Here is a 17073-nt window from a genome sequence, read left to right as displayed (position 1 = left end):
TACCCGCTTTCTCAATGGTTTGAGGCCGGCAATTGCTAACCAACTTGAATTGCAATATTATGTTGAGTTGGAAGACATGGTGGAGAAAGCAATCAAGATTGAGCGAAGGCTCAAGAGGAGGGGTACAACCAGAAATTACATCTCCTATTTCAGTCCAAATCAATGAAATTTCCAGCCAAGGAGGGAAGATAAGATCGCAAGCTCCACGGCCAATTTGAAGCCAAAACAAGAGGTTTTCTCAACCTCTCGGCCAAGTGCTCCTAAGACCGAATCTAGGGGAGCTTCGAAATCAGCAATGGAAGCTTCAAAACCTAGAAATCGTGACACTAAGTGTTGGCGATGTCAAAGAGTTGGACACATTACAAATCAATGTCCAAATCAAAGAGCTATGCTCGTATTGCCAAATGGAGACATCATCATTGACGATGAGGAGGAAGAGTACAATGACATGCCTTCATTGGTTGAGGATGATAATGAGATTGAGGAGATCCCAACCAGTGATAAAGTAGGTTTAGTAGCAAGGCGTGTGACGCCCCCACTTCTCCCTAAGGCGAACCAGAGGGTATTCACGGGACGTCTGCCCAGCTCTCACCAGGACTTAAGTGGTTTCCATTCAAGCTTAAAGCAAAATCATTCAACAACACTAGATAAGTAAGAAAGTGCGGAAAACTTCCAAACTTAACAATATACATAACGCTTATCCAATCATTATATTAAATTTTCAAAAGGTACATCAATACCCAAAATATACTACATCCGGGTACATCAAATATCCAAACCACGTATTATGTTTCCGAAGTACAACCAGTAAGAGGTCTAGCCCAAAATATATTAAAACCCTAAGCCAGAAGTGTATCACAAGAGTTCCTCCAAGTACCATTCCATGCCAAATCCTGTTAAGGAAAACAATTCTACAGGGTGAGCAAAACGCTCGTGAGGCCAAGGACACACATGCAATCACATAGTCCAAATAACAAGCCCAATTAATCGGTCAAATAACAAGCCCAATTAATCGGTCAAATAACAAGCCCAAACAAAAATAATTCAAGGATATGGTAGCTCTCAAGAGCTAAGTTCCACTTGCATTGCCAGGGTCATTCGTATACCTTCCCGCGATGACTCTCCGTCAACCGGGTTGGTATTTCCAATCCGTAGTTCTCCACTTACTTCCCTCCATCCATCATTTCACCCCCTCGGATCCGTAACCAACAGGCATATAAAGGCGATACTATACCAGTATGCCAAGCAAGATCTCAAAAGATCAAGCTTCAGGTCCCAAGATTTACCAAGTTCTCCCGACCAAAACCTCACGATTGGCTGCGAGATTACGAGGTATAACCATTGGGTTTTGGGCGTCCCCACAAGTCAGGTTTTCAGAAACAAATCAAGTTTTAGTCGATGAGATTTTCTCTGCATTCGACTTTAAGTCATGTACATGTAAAATCCAGCAGTTTCATGTAATTCATGTAGCAAGTCATGTATTGGTCCAAGTAAAGAAGATAAAGTGCGGTAAAATACACACTTTCCCCAACAAGTACAGTTCAAATAACAACAGGTTCAAGTAGAGTTCATGTAGGCAACAAATCTCAAGCGAAGTGCAAGTAAACATGCACTTGACACTCACCAATATAAGTAATGAGGAAGAAATGTCCCTCGGAGCTTTAGGCGTTCACTGTGGGATCCTCTTGAAGGTCCTCGTGTGCGCCTGAGCAAATAATTAATAGACTATCATTCACAAACCCCTACTGTTAAAGAAGATCGTACCAAAGTATAATCTTAGAAATTCTAGTGAAACGAGCCTAAATTATCCTAAATCGAGGCTCTCAAGTGGGGTTTCAAAGTACAAGAGAAATTTAGTTTTCATCTTGGAAATCAAGTATAAATCGTTCAAGTAATATCGAAGGGTTAAGGAGTACTTGAAAACTCCATTTCCTTGGAATTCGGAAAATTTCTGTTTTGATACGATACATTTGAAAAATCATATCTCACGTTTTACAAGTCAAAAATTGGAAAACTTGGTACCGTTGGAAACCTCTTCCAAGGTACTAAAAGTTCCTAGAATATACTTTTCTAAGATTCCAAATGGAAAACATTCAAAAATAAGCTCAAAGTCTCTGTTTTGGTTCCTAAGGCAGATTTTGGTTGGTTTTTGGCCAACTTTGAAAATTCGGCAAAATTCACTTGATTGGAACTAGCTTTTGAAATTTGGAAATCTTTTAGAGTTGCAATCCAAGTTTACAACAAAACAAGCGGAACGAGAAATGGAGTTTTGAGTATTAAGATATGGCAACTCAAAGTTACCAAAATTTCCTTGTGAAACATGGATTTTTTTTTCAAACTCAAGTCATGAACTTTGGTAATTTATTTGATCCATGAAACGATCTCGGAATAACACCATAATTAGCAGTATAATACTACCATATAAGGGTGGTCCCTCTACCAAATTTCATGGAGAAATAGCTCCGGAAAGGTAGTCAACCAAACAACCAAATTTCGAGAAATCCTAAGGCAAAGCTGTCTTGAGCTTTTTGTTTTCCATTCCAAACATTTGGCCAAGGAAAATCCTTCAAACATGGTTCATTTGTGTAATAAAGGCCTAAAAAACATTCATGGTACATTTGGTAAGTGTTTTAACCCCAAGAAACTCAATTAGCAAGTCCATACCAAGTCTAACATCAATTCTGCTCAAAATTTAGGGTTTTCAAGGACAGGGCAGGTTTCGTATTTTAATCAAAATCACTCAATTCAACTCGGAATTGACATGGTTGGTGGCGTTGGAAAATACATTCATAAGGCTATAATTTCACAGAAGAAATCATTCTGAAATTCAGCACACAACTAGCTCAAATTCGAGCCTCACGTTGTAGCTTCTGAACTTCGTTCCAGGAAAACAGAGAAACAGGACAGTCATCTTTAAACGGTTGGTACAGGGTACTCGGGTGGAATTAGGAGTTACATTTTATACCAAATGAAATCTGGGAATGTCTAGTTTCCAGTGCCACAAATGGTACTCGATTCCGACATCGGAGCAATGAATTATAGCCGAACAAGATGGCTGTCCAGTAGTGACGGGAATCATTTCCCAGTTTTGGCAGATTCTAAAATTCAACATGCACTCACCCAAATCACGTAAAATTTTGAGGAAACTTTAAACACAACCTATATTTCACATTTTCATCAGAAACAAGTCAATTGGACTTCAAGAAAATACACTAAAATGCACGAAAATAGTAGGGCAGAAACGGCATCTTCACATGCAACTCCTCATTTGACTTCCTTTTCATTTTTGCCACTTAACTCTACTAAATTAGCACTTAATCAACACAATCAGCATCCAATCCTAGCTAATCAGATAATCCAAGTCATTGTGGGATTTCATAGAGCCCACTCACCAATTTTCCAACAATTTAAAGCTGCCCATGAGAACCCAAGAGCTCATGAGTGAAATCTATCTTCCATAAAACAAGAATTAAGTGGTTGATCATTACTTACTTCCTTAGAGAGCCAAGACAGAAATTTTCGGTCACTTTGAGCTGGAGAAAAACCGTGAGAGGCAGCTCCTTTCCTAGCTTATCTTGATCACCAAGTGATTTGAGGGTTGCATGTAAAATTTGGAGGGAATTGAGCAAGGAATTGAGGAGAAAGGGTGGAGGAATTTTCTGGTCTAGCTCTCCCTTGGCTGCTCGGCTGTTTGTGCGTAGGAGAGGAAGGAAATGCTGATGATATGAGCTTCTAATGGTAAGCTTATACGTGTGGCTCAATTGTACTCAAAGCTGTCCACTAAAGTAGTGCACGTCCGCGTGCGTTTCGGGCTCGATTCCTCGCGAGTTTATTGCACTAGTGCACTAAACCTCTAATGCACTTGCATTCATATTATTATTATTCACTCTTAATAGCCCCAAAATAATGGCCTAAGGTTCCTCAATTACTCGCGTGCGTAAAAACGCGTATTTACTATTTTCACTTAACGAGCCTTCAGGAATTAAATTTCGAAACGAGTCACTTTTAAAAATATAACTAAGCTATGGATACGTTTAATTAGGTCTAAAAAGGTTAGAAAATAATAATCGGAGCATTTGGCCAAATAAATAATTACATGAGCTAGAATTTGGAGTTTAAGTTAATTTTTTTTTTTTTTTTTGTGAGTCTTTACAAGGCGAGCACTAGCTACTCAAGCTAACTTCAACGTGAGAACATCTTTTACTCAAGGTGCCATGTGAACAACAAAGTTTGTAGCTTGGTGATTGATCCTGGGAGTTTCACTAATATTGCTAGTGCATTAATGGTGGAGAGACTAAACTTACCAACTAGTGAGCACCATCGACCCTACAAACTTCAATGGTTGAATAACAGCGGTGAGATATGTGTTCATAAGCAATTTTAGTTACTTTTCGCATTGGTCGATATGAGGATGATATTATGTGTGATGTGGTACCAATGCAAGCTGCACATATTATTTTGGGTCGTCCTTGGCAATTTGATAAAAGAATCACTTTTGATGGGCTTTTAAATAAACACTCTTTCTTACATAGTGGTAAAAAGATCACACTTGCACCTCTTACACCTCAACAAGTGCATGAGGATCAAGTTAGCTTACAAAAAGAGTATGACATGCATGCTGCTAATAAAAGGAAAAACTCAAAGAGGAAAGATGGGGCAGTGGCCGAGACAAACCCAAGGGAAAATTGGGACACTAGTTTGTCCATTGAGTTAAAGAAAGAAAGGAAAACCAGCATGCTTGCTAGGGTTAAAGATGTGAGACAAGCTTTACATTCTAACCAGATTTTGCTTATCTTAATTTGTAAAGAAGCTTTGCTCACTAATGAACTTGATGCTTCCTTGCCTAGTATTGTCACTAACCTTTTGCAGGAATATCAAAATGTGTTTCCTGAAGATATACCTAATGGTTTGGCCCCTTTAAGAGAATTGAACATCAATTTGATTTCATTCCTAGAGCTTCATTGCCAAATAAGGCGTCATATAGGACTAATCCTGAGGAAACCAAGGAACAACAAAAGCAAGTAGAGGAGCTACTTGGCAAAGGATGGATTCATGAGAGTTTAAGTCCTTGTGCAGTACCTGTCCAACTAATGCCTAAGAAAGATGGAGGATGGAGGATGTGCACTGATTGTAGAGCAATTAAAGCCATAACGGTAAAGTATCGCCATCCCATACCTCGATTGGATGACATGCTTGATGAATTACATGGTGCTATCATTTTCACTAGATTGATTTGAAAAGTGGTTACCACCAAATTTGCATGAAAGAAGGGGATGAATGGAAAATTGCTTTTAAAACTAAACAAGGGCTATATGAGTGGTTGGTCATGCCTTTCGGCGTAACTAATACACCTAGTACTTTTATGAGACTAATTAACCATGTTTTGCATCCCTTCATTGGTAAATTTGTGGTAGTTTACCTTGATGATATCTTAATATTTAGCAAGAGTTTAGATGAGCAAGTGATACACTTGCAAACAGTTTTGGATGTACTTCGAAAGGAAAGCCTCTACGCTAACCTTAAGAAGTGCACTTTTTGCACTAATCAACTTGTATTTTTAGGCTATGTTGTGAGTGAACAGGGTATACAAGTTGATCAAGCAAAAGTGAAGGCTATAAGTGAATGGCCAACACCTACTAATGTAAGTGAGGTAAGAAGTTTTCATGGCTTGGCAAGCTTCTACCAATGCTTCGTCAAGAATTTTAGCACAATTGCTGTGAGGACCCGTAAAATTCTTTATATTTTTCTTAAAATTCCTTTTAATTTGGAATTTATTCAAATTTATTACTTTACAATGACTTTAATATATATTCACTACCCCAATAGTTACAAATAATCATAAAAACAAGGGTTCCCTTTTTACCTTCATCGTTACAATAAATTAGGGTTTTTACGTCTTTCCATAATGTGAGTAATCGGTGCAGAGTGTGTACTAAATTTGGTGAGTAAGAGTGACTTTTAGATGAGAAAATAATGTGTGATTAGAAGTAATAATAATAAGTTAGTGAATTATAAGTTAAAACCCTAGTATACGCGATTTAAGAAAAATTGGCTCGAACCGACGGGTATCGTTCACTACCGATTGGACACATCACTTGACCAACACCTTCCTCACCATAAAATATCATTGATATTGGTGCAAAATATCTCCCTCATCCTCAACCCTCTTAGCCGAAATATTTGACCAAAAAATGCAAGGAAAAGAAAAAATTTTGAGATGGATTTTGGTTGCGACAAGTGGCAACCATCCCTTAAGTATTGACCAACCAATTTTCCTCCATATTTATCATCAAAAAACACACAAATTGCCCTCATTTTCCTCCTCCTAGCCGTGAACAAGAGAGAGAGAGTGAGCAAGAGAAAAACAACTTCATTTCATCTTGATTTGCACCATTTGAGTGAAAAAAAAAAAAACAAGATTCTAAACCGATTAACTTGTAAATTGGAAGCTTGGGAAGCTTAGGGAATTAAAAATTTCAAGGGGAAGTGAAGGAGAACACTAGCAAGCTCTAGTTTTGAGGTAAAATGGTCTGACCACTCTTTTCTTTTTTCCCTTAATCATGTTGGAGTTGTTTAGTAACTTGTATTTGTGATTGTGATGCTTAAATCAAGAGAATTTGGATGATTGGGGTGATGCACTTGAGTTAGGGTTTGAATGATTTCCTTCTCATACTTGTTGTATGGATGTTTTATGATGTATGTAAGCTTGTATAAGAGGTTGTGGTAGTGATTTAAGCAAGAAATGAAGAGATTTCCCTTTTAAACCCCAAAGTCCAGATTTCAGGAAATCTTGTTTTCAGTTCTGCCTGTTTCTGTTTGCCTATGATAGAGGCCGAATTAGGCTTAGCATAAAACATGAAAGTTGTATAGAATGATATTTTATAGTTTCCTACAAAATTTCAGCTCAATCTGAGTACTGTAGTATGTGAAAAGATAAAAATACCCCTGACTGCCATAGGGAGAACTTTAGGGACAGTTTTGACATTTCACAAATTTGACCGTGCCTGTTCACCCTGATGCGTACCGAATTAGCATTTAGCCAAAACACGAAAGTTGTAGTGCTATGTCTTAGATTTCCAGCGCCCCTGGAATCACCTCAATTGTACTTCGGTAGTCTGAGTTATTGTTATTTAAACATAGTGTTGTTAACTGACCTGTTTGTGCGATTCTGGTTCAGTAATTTCAAATTTTGACCTAGATACACTACGAACTGGAATAGGTGGTCTTCATAAAAGTTATAGCTCTCTGCCTTAGCTTCGAAACGGTATAAATTTCACCTCAATCCAATAAGCGTAGCTGCGGTTGTGTCCGTTACGCAAAACAACGTCAAATCTGTCTTGTGCTAAACTTCATTTCCGCACATGTCCTTAGCTTGATTTTGTACTTGTATGACTTTGAGCCTATTGAACGGCTATTGAAATGAGATTATTTTGTATGTAACTGTGGGGTTGATTGAGGAAAAGAATGAAGCCATAAATGGCTGAAAAATAGGTAAATACAAAGGCGTGCTGCCCAAATTTACGCTTGAGGGCTAGGTAGATATACTTGCGACACGAGTAAGGCTTAAGAGCGAATACCACTTGAACTATCTAGAATATTTGCATCTTCTTTTATCGAGATATATAAGTTAGAACTTGGCCGACCTTGTACCCTTGGGAAAATGAAATTTACGACTCATAGAAATACGTTTTCTCCATTTCTTTGACTCAAATGGTATTTCAAGTGTAATTGTTTCAAAGTTTCAAAGGTTTAAGAGCGAGCATGAATTTTTTGGAATTTGATAAGTATCATGAATATTACTTAAGCGAATTGTATTTCCTTGATTTTCTTGAAGCGAAACTCCTATGTTTCGAATTCTAGAGCGTTTTACATTCGCAAATGATATTTTATCGCAGATTTGGACTCCAACCAAGGAGTTGGACCTGAACGTGACTTTTGAGATGCATACGACTCATAGAAATACGTTTTCTCCATTTCTTCGACTCAAATGGTATTTCAAGTGTAACTATTTCAAAGTTTCAAAGGTTTAAGAGTGAGCATGAATTTTTCGGAATTTGATAAGTATCGTGAATATTACTTAAGCGAATTGTATTTCCTTGATTTTCTTCAAGCGAAACTCCTATGTTTCGAATTCTAGAGCGTTTTACATTCGCAAATGATATTTTATCGCAGATTTGGACTCCAACCAAGGAGTTGGACCTGAACGTGACTTTTGAGATGCACTAGACCTTTGGTGAGTGCTTCCAAATACCTGATTGAACTGGACACTTGTTTTCAATACTTGACCAATGTGATTTAATGATATGTCATTTGTTTGATCGGGCAAGAGTGTACTTTATCGTACTTGCCCTAATATGAGATATACGTGTTTATTGTTGCAATGGATTTGATATATTTGTGTATATGGTGCGCACTTCCTGGAATTCCAGAAACCCTGTGGCGAGTTACTCGAGTCGAGCCGGCAAGGGCTTGGTCGATTGGGTAACGAACCCTGGGTCTTTTGTTTTGTCGAGTGGAGTGATATCTCCTCGACTAATTGGTATACTCGAGTATTACCACCAGTGTTTATTGAGGATTTTGGGTTCAGTAGGGGGTTTGGATGGTGGACGGAGAGTAGTTTAAGTGGTGCTCTACTGGATTGGTTACTTACTTGAAAGTTGATGGAGTGTCAACTATTACTTGATCAAGCTCTGGTGATGCAAATGGAAATTTTGGCTCCTGAGAGCCATCCGTATCCTTATACTTTGGAATGATTAGTACTTATCGTGTTATTGTTTCGTTTTAAAAGAAAAACTTTACACTCGCTCATTTTGAGATTTTCTACTTGAAGTGTTATTGCTCACTTTTATGAACTTTTCATGCTCATCACTCTACTACGTGATACTTGCACATTTAAATAATGGTCAACTTGCTATCTGAAACCTCACTGGGCTTTTAGCTCATTCCACGTCATTTGTTTTCCTTACAGGGGGTACAAGCGAGGCGTGAGACGTGAACAAACTAGCGTAGTCTAGTTGTTTTGACTTTTGTAATTGTACTCACACTAGTCGCTCGATTAAGGTTGAATGTAAATCTTTTGGTGTATTTGGGACTTTATGGATGGCTGAGATAGAAATGAATGTATTCGTATGTTCCAAACTTGGGAAATATTATTTCGTGTATTATTGAGATTGCATCTTAGTTTATTTGATGTGAGTGAGTGAGTCTGTGACAGCCCCACCTTCTCCTAAGGCGAACCAAAGGGGTTAGCGGACTGCCTGTCCAACTCTCGCCAGGACTAACGGTGCAGTTAGAGCGATCTATTGCGTTCTGGAACTTACAAACGCGCGTAAACAAGTCAAAATGGCAAAATAACCCAAAATAAAAATAAAAAAAATGAAATCCGGAGTCGGCCATGAATAGTAACCGACCCGTCAGAACCCAACCAAAAACCAAACAAACGTTCACATCTTGAACTTTAGTATTTACAATCCAAAGTTGCATACAAAAGTATTCAAAAGTGGATACATGTATGGTTTGCCCAATCAAAAGAGAAACAGACCCAAAAGTACATTTAGGGTTTCAATAAATGAGCTATACAAAAGATATGTCCAACTAGCTCATTTCGGCAACCAATTATCAATTGCAGTCCAAAAGTAGTTATTTTCCTGTAAGGAAAACAAAAGGAATAGAGTGAGCTAATTGCCCAGTGAGAATACTACCCAAGCAACAAAGTTCACATAGGCATAAAGCTTTTCATTTCAATTCATCAAAAGTAAGCCAAGGCACACGTCAAGATTGAGGATAAAAGGATACGGGTGGCTCTCAAGAGCCCTTTTCCTCGTTTGCATTCTTGATCGGATCTCATTGACTCTCCGTCAATATTCAAAAGTAACCAACCGTAGACTCCACTTTACTTCCATTCCATCCACCTAACATCCCCCTACCGGGCCCGAACTCCAAACACTTGCACTGTGGTATTACTCGAGTATACCGGAATCGAGAGTCTCTCATACTACAAGATTCCATATAACACTTTCCCCAAGGATCATTAATTGGCACGACCAAGCCCTCGCCGGCTCGATTCAATCAACTACCAATGGGGTTGAGCTCAAAGATAACAATTGTAGTCGTTGGATACTCGTCCAATCGACACCAAATCAAGTACTTTCATTTCATGTAACATTCCAATAACAAGAGAAACAATAAGTGAGAGTGATAAAGTACGCTCTCACTTCAATCAATTAACATTCAACTCATCAAGTTCAAGTATCAAAGCTATATAGTAACACATAAGTGAGTAGTACACTCACCAAGCTTGCAAATGGTGTTTCATGCACTACCGTCAAAAGAACGTCGTGAACCACCGTCACGCCCTAAAACATGCAAACAAGTACAATGAGACTCGATAACGAGTCATAAACCAATGCCAAATACGACCCCAATAGGGTTCCATAAGCATATACAAGCATTAGGGGAAACCAGAAAATCCGGAAATGAAACTAGCTTTAACCCTGAAAAAAATAGTTTTTGACCTCATTTTACGGTAATGGCACCAAAGACACTACGATTATCGGATGAAGGCCCAAGACCCACTGTTTCGAAGCTAAGAGATAGGGCTACAATATTACAGAAGGTCACTCAACCCAGTTTCGAGTGTAACCAGGTCAAAAATGCAATCTACTATACCAGAATCACAAAAACAGATTCACAGAACGCATTCTAGCGGAAACATCATAAATCAGGCTATCCAAGTCCAAATCCAGAAATTCCAAAACCAGCTGAAATCTAAGAAACAGGGATACATTTCATCAGAAGGCCTCAACAACCAATTCGGAAGCATTCCTAACTAAAATAACCAATTACAGAAGCAATTCTCCAATTCGGGTAAAACCAGAACAGCAAGGGTAATTTCAACTTTTCTCAAGCTACACTACTCCGATTGACCTGAAATTTTGTAGGCACCTCTAAAATATCATTTCCTACAACTTTTATGTTTTAAGTCAAGACCAATTCGGCCTCTAACTAGGAGCTAAAAAACCGGGCAGAATGTTATCATCATAAACCCTAATTTTCCAAGATTTCTTCCAAAACAGAAATAGTTTGCAATTAACCACTTTTTCCACCTCATAGAGTCCTTAAACATCATTTCCAATCATCATATATAGCCACACAATCATGTTCATATTAAAACAGAAAAATCCCCAAAAATTATAAAACTTCATCAATTCAACCACAAATCAAGAAATAATCCATAATATTGCATCTCATACTACCACTAAGCATGACTTAAGCATCAATAAAGGGAGGAGAGTGGTTCTTCACAACTCACCTTAGAAACAAGAGAGAGAGAGAGCAACAAGTCCTCTTAGCTTTCCAAATAACTCCACACAACACTTCACTATCACTCCCTTAAGTGGTTTTATGGAGCAAAATCAAGGTTGGATGGTTGAGTAAGTTGATTGAAGCAAGATTGAAGCCAAAATCTTGAAGAGTTTTCTTTCTTTTGTTGCTCAAGGAGCTCGGCCAAGATGAAGAGAAAATGGTGAATTTTTGGTTATTTTTTTGATTTATTTGGTCAATGGTAAGAAAAGGAATAGTAGTCTTACTTAAGGACCAATCCAATGGTGACACTTGTCACCTCCATTAATGCAAGTCTATCACTTTGTTTCCTCTCACACCAATCCAAATTGCAACCTCTACTTATCTCTTAACACCCGGTAAATTAATTCCAGTATCCAAAACTTAACCTAGTTGGCCGAATTTTTCCGAACTTTTCGTACTAGTGGGTCCCACGTCCGGTATACACTCTTAATTTCTCAAAACCTATTCGATACTAGAAAAATCATCTAAAAACTATATCTACTCCTTAAAAAGATCTAGAATTTTTCCTAATCACGAAAATGCAGAAAACAAGCCATGAAAGATAATAAAACCTAGAAAATGGGAAAAATTACGGGTTCTCACAGAGTCCTGGCGAGAGTTGGGCAGGCGGTCCGCTAAATCCTAGGGTACGCCCAGGGGAAGGTGGGGCAGTCACAATTGCTGCACCACCTACATCAATAGTCAAGAAAAATGTGCCATTTCACTAGAGAGATGAACAAGCTAAGTCTTTCTAATTACTTAAACACAAACTCACACATGCACCTGTGCTAAGTTCATCTAACTTTGATAAAGCTTTTGAAGTTCAGTGTGATGCTTTTGGTATAGGCATTGGGGCTGTTCTACTCCAAGAAGGTCGTCCAGTTGCTTATTTTAGTGAAAAGCTGAATGGAGCTTCATTGAACTATTCAATCTATGACAAAGAGTTGATGGCTTTAATTCGAGCTCTGCAAACATGGCAACACTACCTGCGACCTCAAGAGTTCATTTTGCATACTGATCATGAGTCGCTCGAACACATCAAATCCCAAACTAAGTTGAGTAAGCGACATGCGAGGTGGGTAGCCTTCATTGATAGCTTTGCATTCGTGATCAAGTACAAAATAGGTAAGACTAATGTAATAGCTGATACTCTTTCTAGGAGATACACACTTATCACTACATTAAATGTTAAGTTGCTAGGCTTTGAATTCATTAAGGATCTTTATACAACTGACCCCATTTTTGGTGAGATTTTCATTTCTTTGCCACAACACACTCGTGAGCTTATTTCATAGCACAGGGGTTCTTGTATTACAAGGATAAGCTGTGCATTCCAACGAGCTCAATGCGTACACTATTGGTTCATGAGGCACATGGAGGAGGACATATGAGTCATTTTGGCATTGCTAAGACATTATCAGTTCTCCAAGAGCATTTCTTTTGGCCACAAATGAAAAGGGATGTAGAACAACATATAGAAAGGTGCATCACTTGTCATCATGCAAAATCCAAGGTAAACCCTTATGGTCTTTACACTTCCTTACCCATTCCACATGAACCTTGGGTTGACTTGTTTATGGATTTTGTGCTTGGTTTGCCTAGGACTAGAAAGGGTCAGGATTCAATTTATGTTGTAGTTGATTGTTTCTCTAAGATGGCACATTTTATCCCCTGTCATAAAACTGAAGATGCTAAACATGTGGCCGACTTGTTCTTTAAAGAAATAATTCGTTTGCATGGAGTACCTCGCACTATTGTTTCTGATAGAGATGTAAAGTTCCTTAGCTACTTTTGAAAAACTCGGTGGTGTAAACTAGGCACTAAATAGCTCTTCTCTACCTCTAGTCACCCACAAACTGATGGACAAATAGAAGTAGTTAATAGAACTTTGTCTACTTTGTTGCGAGCAATAATTAAAAAGAACATCAAAACTTGGGAAGATTGCTTGCCTCATGTTGAGTTTGCTTATAATTGCACTATGCACACTGCTACACAATATTCACCTTTTGAAATTGTTTATGGCTTTAACCCTCTCACACCATTGGACTTATCTCCTTTACCTGTTCATGAGAGACTTAACTTGGATAGTAAGAAAAAGGCTGATTTTGTGCGAGATTTGCATGCTAAAGTTCGAGCTAACATTGAAAAGCGAACTCTCCAATATGTTCAAAGTGTAAACAAAGGACGTCGCAAGTTGGTATTCGAACCAGGTGACCGGGTTTGGATACACGAGCGTTTTCCAGTCCAAATCGCAATAAACTCCTTCCAAGGGGCGATGGTCCCTTTCAAGTGGTGGAGCGAATTAATGACAATGCTTACAAACTTGATCTCCCAGGTGAGTATAGAATACATGCTACATTTAATGTTACTGACTTGAGTCCTTTTCATGCAGGTGATGAACTTGATTTGGGGACAAATTGCCTCCAAGAGGAGGGGAATGATGAAGGGACACAAGTAATCTAGAATGATCAAGTTACGAGTGATCAAATTATATAAGTTCCAAGCGGTCCAATTACAAGAGCTCGTGCAAGAAAACTGAGAGAATCACTTCAAGCTCTTGTGTGGACCATTCAAGATCGAGTTGGGGATGATTTGAGGATCATAGAAGGCTTGGACAATGAAGATTCAACACTTTACACTTTGCTCCAAGTTGAAGGGTCGGGTGAAGATTAATTCGGATGCAAGTTGATTAGCTAGTTAGTCATCTAGGTAGTCTTGTTAAGCAAGGGTTTATTTGTCATTTATCTCGCTGTTTTAGTTGTTAATTTTAAGCTTAATAATTCGGCCAACATTGTCCTTATTTTAGCCGAACTCTAGTCATTAGTTTTAGGGTTTCGTTAAGTCCAAATAACTTTAGGTTTGAGTCATTGTAAGGCTATAAATAGCCTAGTCTTTTCCAATAATTTTAGTTAATAAGTTTTTACAATAAAATTTGTGAGTTTATTCACTTTCTCTTGTCCAAGAGAGCTTCCTTTGAATACTTGAGAGTTTTCTTAAGTTATTCAATCCGAACTTATCAATCAAGTAAACACCTTGGTTGTGGCGTTCGTCTACCAATATCTTTGGTTCGCTAAAAATACTAAAGTTGTGGGTCGAGCTTTGTCTTGGTTCGTGACTTGTGGTTTTAGAAGGGTCAAGGTTCCGCATTTCAACTTGCGTTCTTCGTCTAGATCCAGGGATTGGTTGAGTACGAGTTCTTACCTTCGGACGGATTCGTATCAATATTTAAGTGCATCACCTGCTTCAATTTATAATGTTATTTAATTTTATAAACACTCTCCTTATTCTTTGGGATTAGTGGCAAGAAAAGATACAAAAATTGATAAATTTTTCATATTACAAAGAAATTGGGTAAGAGATAATTTAACGGATGGCATAAAAATAAAAACAAATATGCCAGTTATGAGCTTTATTCGTTTAGAAAGCAATTTTTTAGGTTTTTATTTGTCTGGAATTTATTGGAAAAAATATGATAAAACATATATTTTTACGGTGTGGTAAAAATATTAAGATGTATAAATCATATATCTAATAAATATTTAAAAAGGAATGTGGAAAAAACGATTTTTTTTTGGAATAAGACTATAAAGCATTGCGCTAGGGAAGATGTATACAGTCTATTTTCCATAATTAAAATAAAACAATTAGTCTAAGAATTATTTTAGCCAAGCCATATTTAATCACAAAGCAAAATTTAAGGTTTTTATTTATTTGAGGTTTTTCTCCTTTTTGAAAGAATTTTGATAGCTTGCTTAACTTTGGACCATTAGATTTATAGTAGTTGGTTGATTTTCTTTTGTAATCATTAGATCATTCAATGGTCAGACAACTTACTCATCTATTTTGGTAAAATTCAAAACTGTTGGCCGTTCTTTTATACATCTCATTCCTGGTTTCCATTTTCTTCTTGTACAAACAATATTTATAAATCATAGGCCACTATTTTACTTCCTTCAATGACTTGTTATGATTAGATATTTACCATTTACCTAAGAGTTGGGTTGTTTTTTGTATAAATTTCAACCAATTGATTAATTGTTCTTTGCACTTTCATCATACATTCACCATTAGATTAGATCATGAATCAATGGAGTGGTTTACTAATCATTGACTACATTTTTAGATGAAAATTTTGACAACAATAAATCAAGAGGCTACATTTGACAAAGTAGATTAAAATTCATAAGCTTTTATTCATTTTATTTGTTCTCATAGCTTCCTTCCTAGTAATTTTCGTAAAACAGAGATTAAAAGGTGTGCAGCTTCTCCTTCAACAACTTATCACCAATACAACATAATTAAAACCAAAAACATTCTAAAGTTTATAGAAATTAATATATTTTTCCAACAATACACATTTGTATTTACAAGTTAGACAAAAAGAAACAAATGTGAATTTACTTCAATACAATGCAATTATTAATAAATTCAACAAAGCAACTTATTATTTCCTATGAAAAATATAACTAGAACTACTACAAAAGCTATTGTTTCATCAATTACTACCAATGAATCCATTCCGATGGGCACTGGCTGTGCATGGCACAGCCCACTCTTACTAGTATATATATTTTTTAAATTATAGGCTTTGTGTGACAATTGGTGCTCGTGCAAAAGCTTTCAAGTACAAATATTTCCCATCAAATCCAGAGGCCATTGAAGGTGGGATTATAGATGACCTTTTGCATTTGAAGAATCTTTGTGTTAAACTAAATGCTGGCATTGACGAACAAAATGTGAAAGCCAAGGGAAAATCAAAATCTTCTGGTTCTTATCTTGCTGGTGTTTCAGCCAGCAGAGAGATGGTTTAGTTGGAGTCGTACTGGAGATTTTGGGGGAACCCAGCAAAGGGGATGGCGTGTCAACTTTTGAGTTCATAGGCAGTGGAGTTATTGGAGCTTTGCTAAATGACTTTACGTGCGGAGATTTCTCTGTATGGAATTTCAGAAGCTAAGTTTCCTAAGCTGCGGCGACAAGCTATAAGGTACAAATCTTTTGTTTTAGTTGCTCTCCCATCAAATATTGGAGATGAAGACTACATTTCAGACATTGCAGCACAAGTCCCATATTTTTACTTTTTAGCTGATATTAGTCTGTTTCAAGTGCTGAATTTTCTGAGTTAAAAAAAATTCTTTTAAATGTTGGCACGTGCTGCACATGCCATCATTCCATTAGAGATTAGAAGGAATCTGTCAATTGCCCCTTTTTGTTCAAAATTGAATATATTATGAACTACATTTACTTTGCAAAATAAATTAGAGACTAGATCCACGCATCACGTATGGGGTGATAGATTAGAAACCAAAATTACAATTCTCCCATTCATTCTTCAAGAAGAGAAATTAAAACAAGTCCGAGTCGGAAAACTTTGAAGTTTCCACATCCAAGAATGTCCAGAAATCTAAAGCTACTTCAAATAGACAACATTACCCAAATGTAATCTGCTCCCGAAAATCAACTAAGAAAAAACATTAAATCTTGATCCATTCCACGTTTAAATTAAAGTTCACACTCATAATTAGTTTCGCCCCCTACATCAAAATCTTGGCTCCACCACTGTTTATGGACCAAACTCGAAACTAATTAGATCAACCAAAAAAACTACATCAACCTTAAAAACATTGATTCCAACTCGCACAAGACTGATCGATACAATACTAAACCCGATTCTGTGGGAAAGTATACAAGTCCGAGTTAAACGACAAAACAAGTCATGCGTGATGAAACAGA

The 17073-nt window shown here is 37.4% G+C and overlaps 1 protein-coding gene across 1 annotated transcript; it reads left to right on the top strand.

The window, feature by feature from the left end:
• The first annotated feature begins 295 nt into the window (after positions 1–295).
• On the top strand, positions 296–16154 carry LOC113758217. Its single transcript, XM_027301166.1, has 4 exons — positions 296–505; positions 4923–5153; positions 12171–12418; positions 15929–16154. Exons 1-4 carry the CDS (start codon positions 296–298, stop codon positions 16152–16154), a joined length of 915 nt encoding a protein of 304 aa, XP_027156967.1.
• Positions 16155–17073: the final 919 nt, after the last annotated feature.

Source organism: Coffea eugenioides, unplaced genomic scaffold (assembly GCF_003713205.1).
Source record: "Coffea eugenioides isolate CCC68of unplaced genomic scaffold, Ceug_1.0 ScVebR1_400;HRSCAF=1072, whole genome shotgun sequence".
Lineage (NCBI taxonomy): Eukaryota > Viridiplantae > Streptophyta > Magnoliopsida > Gentianales > Rubiaceae > Coffea > Coffea eugenioides.
The sequence above is the reverse complement of the archived record's forward strand: the minus strand, read 5'-3'. Positions and strand labels throughout refer to the sequence as shown.